This window comes from Xiphophorus hellerii, chromosome 3 (genome assembly GCF_003331165.1).
Source record: "Xiphophorus hellerii strain 12219 chromosome 3, Xiphophorus_hellerii-4.1, whole genome shotgun sequence".
Taxonomy (NCBI): domain Eukaryota; kingdom Metazoa; phylum Chordata; class Actinopteri; order Cyprinodontiformes; family Poeciliidae; genus Xiphophorus; species Xiphophorus hellerii.
In genome coordinates this window covers 22594542-22601425 of record NC_045674.1, presented here as the reverse complement: position 1 = coordinate 22601425, position 6884 = coordinate 22594542, and the positions used below count along the sequence as shown (strand labels likewise).

Sequence of the window (6884 nt, the reverse complement as noted above, 5' to 3'; positions counted from 1 at the left end):
CTTTTACATTAATGTTTGCTGGCCATTTTTTAATTTTGACACGTTGATTTGAAGGCTGGAGGGGGAACAAATTATCACGGTACAATCATTTGCAAGCACTAAAGGAAGTAAAGCCAGAATGGCACAATAATATCGGTTGTGAAGTTGTGACTATAGTTGTGCTGCAGCAGGCCGTGCTGAACAAACACGTTTAATGACCTTTTGTTAATGTTTCATCGTGGGCCTCCGCTGCTAAGAGCGGTCATTTAAGTGACAGATTTATGCACACGAACGTCTTTCTCTGTCACTCTGACGCACTCTGATAAACATTTACCAAATATATTTTTTAAAAATCACTTTAATTAATGCAAATTACTGCCATAACTTCATTTGAGTAAATACAGAGAGTATATTCTAACAACATTCCATGTAATAAACTTTAAATGATTCATTGCCCTCAAGAGAAAATAACCATCTTTTTTTTCTTCTTCTTCTTCTTTTTGTGTAACGAAACCAGTGTTATGATTTAACTACACATGCTTACTCTATTTGGTACATAATTTATGTGTAACTCTGTCTCATGTGAGGCTAATGTTTGTGTGCATTTTGTTTAATTCTTTAAATGTGTACTTTAAGGTTGAATCCGACTTCAGTTCCGACCTGCCCATCGCTCGCCTATAGAGGTCGCTGTGATATAGCAAACCGGATCCGCATGAGCTCTACAGGTTCAGACTCCTCCACACATAAATTCTCTGGAACAAACGACTTCACAGCTTATTCTTTGCAAAACTGTTCAGATTTATTTAATTAATAGTCTTGCGGGTAAAATTATTATTTTTTTTAAAATTAGCGGTGTATGTTAGTTCTCAGAGCAGTTGAAGAAAATGCAATCACGTTTAAGACGGTCTGAATATAATATGTAAGTAAAAAACTAAAACTACTGATTTAATTTTTGAATTATAATTTTATTTTTAACGCGCGCAATTAAAACTAGAACGGATTGTTTCGCAAACAAACGAAAAGAAATTGCCCCGCTGGACGCATTTTCCAATTAGAGCCAACCATTGCGCTTTCATCTGCGCCAAATCAATATGTGCTTTTAGTTCCACACAGAAGGGGGAAAAAAACCCTGCTTTTATAAGCTAATGATTATTATCAGCCTCGGAACAGACAGGGGCCCACAAAACAGCAAGGCCCCTACTATATGTCAGCCGTCTCCTCCTCCCTCCCTCCGTGTCTCCCCCCGAAAAAGAGAAAATATTAATAATTTATCTTCGAATCGACTTCTCCCTCTGACAGATTAGATTTTAACCATTTGATTTTGTTTGGACTGGGCGTTCCCATATTATTACTTAATGACGTTCCCAGCTGCTCCTGTCCATTTTCTGTCACCAGCAACCATCTGGACACTTATTAGCACCTCAATGCATCCACGCTGCTTTCCTTCCAAACTTGAATAAAATTAAGCCTGGTTGCCTGCGGTCTGCCAATGCCATGTTTTTTGTTTTTTTGTTTTTTCCGTTCACACCGTGTTTTAGATTTTTTTGTTTTGTTTTAAATACGCGGGTTTTTTTTTTTACTTCTACTATAAAAAATATATATAATAATAATAATGATAATAATAATAATAATAATGATAATGAAAAAGTAAGATAAAAAATCTTGGATTTTCTCTAAAATTTCAATTAGTTTATTAAGCAAAATATACGATCTGCACAAATTCCTTCAATGTTTCCTATTTACAAATTTGAATCACTTGGTATTTACATTAAACAAAAGACACCAAAAACACAGGATAGAGACAAATAATAATAATAATAATATAATAATAATAATAATAATTAATAATAATAATAATAATAATAATGAAGTAAAAAGCCTACCAAAATGTCCCAGCAGGTCTGGGTAAAGTGGAAGAGAGTAACATTATAGGCGCGAGTATAGGCTACACAACAATAGAGGAAGTAATCCATCCATCCACAGGATATTACCAAATTACGCCATTTGTTCTGTACCGACTTAAATGCTAAACTGCATTGTTTTTTTTTATTATTATTATTTCTTGTTGTCCTTTTGCTGAGCTTCAAGTCTCTTTTCCATGTTTTTTTTTTTCTTTCTTTTTTTTTTTTTTCCCAAGCACGGGAAAGCAAAATCAAATGTCTTGATCAAGCCGACGAGAGAGCAGTGAGGACCCGTTGCGTGGCGTCTTGGGGACTCCTGGCGCTGGAAGGCAGAGAGGATCTGGATAAAGAATAATACAGAGAGGCAGATAAATACCCCCGCCGTGTTTGGACAGCGGGTTTCAATATGCGTCTCAAGTGTCTGCCTGAAAGGTTTTGATTAGGGAACAGGGATCCAGCCTGCATATTCTAATTCCTCGCTGTTTGTTTTTTTTTTTCTACGAAAAACAATTATTAAAAACAAACTAAAATCTACGTTTTAATATATAATTTGGAGAAATAAAGTACATTTTTTAAAATATAATTATTTACAATTCATTGCACTGTGAAAACTTGAAACAGTGGTAAACTACTTTTTTTTTTTCTTCCTCCCCTGGGCTCGGGGCCTCCCAGGGGTCTTTAGGGAAAGCACACAGCCCAGACAGAGCCCGTTTTACTCGGTGGCTTGATAAGTAGCCACACTCTCCCCAGAGGGGAGGAATTAAAGGGGGTGTGGGATGAAAGTCAAGACCCCTGTCACCCTTAAAGCAAACTGCTTTTTTTATTTTATCTGTGCTTTCTCTCGCTGTTATCACCTTACTTTGAAGGGAGAGAAAAAAACAGTAATTAAGAAAAAATAAATAAAGGGAGGGAGGGAAGTAAAAACTCATTTAAAGCACATATTGGACATATTTTCTAATATAAACCCTTTAATACGTTATATATCACTTGTACGTTTAATGAATTATTCTAATTTGTTTCATATTTAAATGCTTTTTTTTAACAATAAGTGCTGTCAACATCCAATGCAATACTCTCCTCTAAAGCAATGCCACTTACTTGCTGATTCCAATAATTTTATAATTTGGAAGTTGAATATGAAATACTCATAGCGACAACAAAGAAGCAAAGTTGTCTCACCTGTCTTGAATAGGACGGAATGACGACTTGAGGGTCTGTGTTGGAGGTGAATCGGATCTTTCGTGCTCTACAAGGGTAAAAAAAAAATAAAAAAATACAAGTCGTTAAAATAAATTGTAGACTTTTGTTGATTTTTTTTTCTTCAACAGTTTAGAGTTTAACTTTATTAACTTAAGGAACGGCTTGAGTAAAATAAGTGTGTCTATGAAAAACTGATGTTTGCATCAAAGCTTGCGCAGAGCTTTGATATTACAATCGTGGGCCTCTTGGAAAAAATAAAAATAAACAGCTGCGTGCATTAAGATAAAGACGCGAGTAAACATGCTTAACTCTGAACTCTTAATGCTTAGTACTCTGCCGTCCTACCTATGTGTTTGGGACTGGGGGTGTCTGCTGGGGCCTTGCTGTCATTGCTGAGCGCTGCTGAAGCTGCAACCGGCGACACCACCACCGATGTCGGCTGCTGTTGCTGGGCCGAGAGAGGATGGCTGCTGTGGTGGTGGTGATGGTGCTGGTTTACTCCCAGAAAAGATCTAACATTCAGCAGGGAGTTCTGGCCCAGGAAGGCCCCGTTGGTCCAGTTGTGGAACTTTCCAATCTGGCAAGTGTACAGTCCATGACTGGGGAGGAAGGCCGGGTGGGTTTGAATCTGGTGGGGCGCTGATGGATGATTACTGTTGGCCCCTGGCGCACAAGGGGAGGAAGGTTTCTGAGACGAGCTGTCGGGGCTGGTAGCGGTCTCCGCCAGAGACCAGATTTTGGGTTTATTGTTAGAGGGAAGGGGAAAACTCCCAGGTCTGTCAGGGGACAGAACTCGCGTAGTGTTGTTGTTGCCGTCTGAGTTCTCCTTGCCCCCTGCGTGAACCGACATCACGCTCTTGGATTTCTCAAAGGCCTCGTGGGCCTGTAGGGCGAAGGCCCGTCTTTTCTCCAAGCTGTCCAAGTCTCCGGGCGCGCCCAGGCTGCCCCTGTGCTCCCTGCCTCCCTCCGTGGACTTATCGTCATCGTCCTCATTGCTCTGATCCCCGTCGTTCTCGTCGATTTTGTCTATATCTATGCTCTCCAAATCGATCTCCTCCTCGTCTTCGTTCTTCTCTGCCTCGTCTCCACTGCCGAACAAGTTTCCGTCTTCGCCGTCCTCCTTGCTCCTGTTCCCCCAGGTCACCTTGTTCTCCTTCTTGAGCCTCCTCCTGGCATTGGCGAACCAGGTGGAGACCTGCGTCAGTGTCATCTTGGTGATGATGGCCAGCATGATCTTCTCGCCTTTCGTTGGGTACGGGTTCTTCCTGTGCTCGTTGAGCCAAGCTTTCAGAGTGCTGGTACTCTCCCTGGTGGCGTTCTTGGGCCTCGCCGGGTCGCCATACTGGAACTGGCCGTATGGGTAAAAGGCTGGAGACGTGTGGGCCGCGAAAGTAGCGGGGTGAACGCCAGGGCTGTCCTTCAGCTCATACTGAGACCCCTTAAAAAAAGAGAGGGGGGGAAAAAGAGAATAAAAATCAGGGATTAATTGCCGGCTTCTCTATCATTTTGGATAACTTTAGAGCGCATTTAGATTCGATTAACCCCTCCCCCTCAAGCATATATTCGAATGAAAATGGCCTCTGTGGAAAAAAACAACAACAACAAAAAAAAAAATCAAAGAGTTCCAATTGCACCTGACGCAGAGCTTTCCACAAATAACCTTCTCAACTTGCAGCCTGCCACATGCTACAGGCCTCGCGTCTGCACAACTGGTCTTTCAAAGACTTTTTCTTTTACTAAAAATGTCTTTCATGCATCTTCCAAGATGGGGTATCAGATGTTTCCAAGGAAAAAAAAAAGTTTACCAAGATAGTTGACAGCTTTCATGCAAGAGTGCACAAGACCTCTTTCTTAAGACGAAAGAAGTTTGAAGTTCTGAGTTAAGTTTTCTCATCGTGTCATGGTTAGACGTTTGAAAGTCTAAATTTACCTGGTGTGAGGTTTTGTTTTATTTTTCTGAAACTTTTCAATGAATTCATGCAATTGTTTTCATTGTACTTTTTGGCCAGTGGCGATTCCTTTAGCTGGAGCGCTCTGTGCGTTTGGGCCTATAATGCATTCATTAACCAGCACATTAACACTCTGCAAATGACCTATTATCGCTTGCTGCCTTATGAGACGTAACAAACTGACAGTTCTGAAAGAAGTTAAAATATAAGTGGAATTCTGGGATCACTTGTACATTTAGCATATTCATTCTTCCAGATTTTGAATTTCGGAACACACATTTCTAACTTTGGTCAAGAGTCATCTGACCAAAACAGAAGAGTTAGAAACTTTTTCAAACTTTTTTTTTTTTTTTAAGATACACCCAAAATGTTATCTGGATTTTTTTCCCCCCACTTTCATAGTTTCATTCACTTGCTTTTTTTTTTTTTTTTTTTTTTTGCATAGATTGCACCCTGATTATATTTCCGCACTGTTTGATATTTTTCAATTTCCTTTGCAGCGTAACAAAATAAGCGTCTAAAAATACAAGTAATGGTGGTACAGATGGCATCATTTTGCTTGAATTTGGAAACATTTGCGCACGATGCAAAAGCAAACAATTGATTCTTACCATTTGCGAGAAGAGAGCCAGATCCGCGCTGGTGTAAGGTAAAAACGCGCTGTAGTTGTGTGCGTACGGGTTTGCATACATGCCCAGCACCGACGTGACGGCCGCCGCCGTGGCGGACGGACTTCCACCGATTTCCGTGGTCCCTCCTCGGGATGAAGGCGTAAGCACTCCCGGTCTCTCGCTCCCGTATACAGCCTGGGAGGCACTTAGATACTGCGGGTAGCCTAACTGCGGGAAAGACATCTCCAACCGCCAGATGTATATATATATTTTTTTGTCGCACAGCTCCCCCGACCAAAACAAAAAGTAAAAAAAAAAAAAAAAGTAAAAAAAAAAACAACCCCCCCCCCCGAAAAAAAAAAAAATCTGTGCGCAACAAAGTGTACAAAGAGGGAGGGAGACACCACCAAAAACCAAAGAGCCAGTAGAAGTAAAATGTAAAGTGTTTTAAGCCAAAAACTCGACTACTACAAACACGCAGAGGTGAGTAGTCAGAGCAAACCACTCTTAAATCTCTGCTTCCTCGCTTTCTTTTTTTTTCTTTTTTTCCCCCTCTCTCTCGCTGCAGAGTCCGCTGGATGTGATCTGATCAACAATTGCGCTCCGACTGACGCGCCTGGCCCTGAGGTCTTCCAGGCTGATCTCTCAGATACAATTTGAAGTTGATGCTTTGATTGGCATCCCCTACTTGAGCCCGCAAGCTCCTCCTCGTTTGGAGCAATGTGGATAATGTGAATATAGAGTGGAGCACATTGGCTGGGGCCTCCCTCTTTCTCTCTCTCTCTCTCTCTCCCTCTCTCCCTCTCTCTCTCTCTTTCTCTCGCGCGCTCAGTCTGTGTGTGTCTCTCTCTCACACACACTCTCTCTTCGTGTTTGGACTTATTGTATGTTAAATGTTCAAGCATTAGAGTCCATTCACCGAAGGCTTTGATTGTTGTATGACAACCTGTCTACACGATTTTACAGCTGTCCGACACAGGGGGAAGTAAACCCGTCAGAAGAAGGAACTTTCTTTGAATAGATTTAAATTGTAATTAAAGAGGGGAAAGCTGCTCCACAGAGGAATTAGTGCTCGGTAATGCAGACTCACGATGCCTTTATGTAATTCTTCTGACAAATTTTCAAAAAAAAAAAAAAAAAACAGAACAAAAACAAACAAAAAAAACTTTGGACTTTAAAGTCGTCCCAATTTTTTTCCATTTCATTCTTTTGCGCTTGTTGCGAGTTTCCCCCCAAATGCTGAA

General features: G+C 40.9%; 1 protein-coding gene across 1 annotated transcript; it reads right to left on the bottom strand.

Moving 5' to 3' along the window:
• Window positions 1-1653: 1653 nt before the first annotated feature.
• On the bottom strand, window positions 1654-6325 carry irx1a (iroquois homeobox 1a). The gene is made up of 4 exons (XM_032559256.1): window positions 5641-6325; window positions 3426-4518; window positions 3060-3126; window positions 1654-2220 (listed from the first exon to the last, which is right to left on the bottom strand). The coding sequence occupies exons 1-4, from the start codon at window positions 5881-5883 to the stop codon at window positions 2145-2147; spliced, it is 1479 nt and encodes a 492-aa protein (XP_032415147.1). The 5' UTR covers window positions 5884-6325; the 3' UTR covers window positions 1654-2144.
• Between the last annotated feature and the right edge of the window lie 559 nt (window positions 6326-6884).

Bases quoted from the DNA above. Each gene is read 5' to 3' on its own strand.
- irx1a (XM_032559256.1), bottom strand. From the start codon at position 5,883: ATGTCTTTCCCGCAGTTAGGCTACCCGCAGTATCTAAGTGCCTCCCAG. The intron at 4,519-5,640 runs GTAAGAATCAAT...TCTTTTTTTAAG, and splicing joins TGGCTCTCTTCTCGCAAATG to GGGTCTCAGTATGAGCTGAA. The intron at 3,127-3,425 runs GTAGGACGGCAG...TTACCCTTGTAG, and splicing joins CCCCAGTCCCAAACACATAG to AGCACGAAAGATCCGATTCA.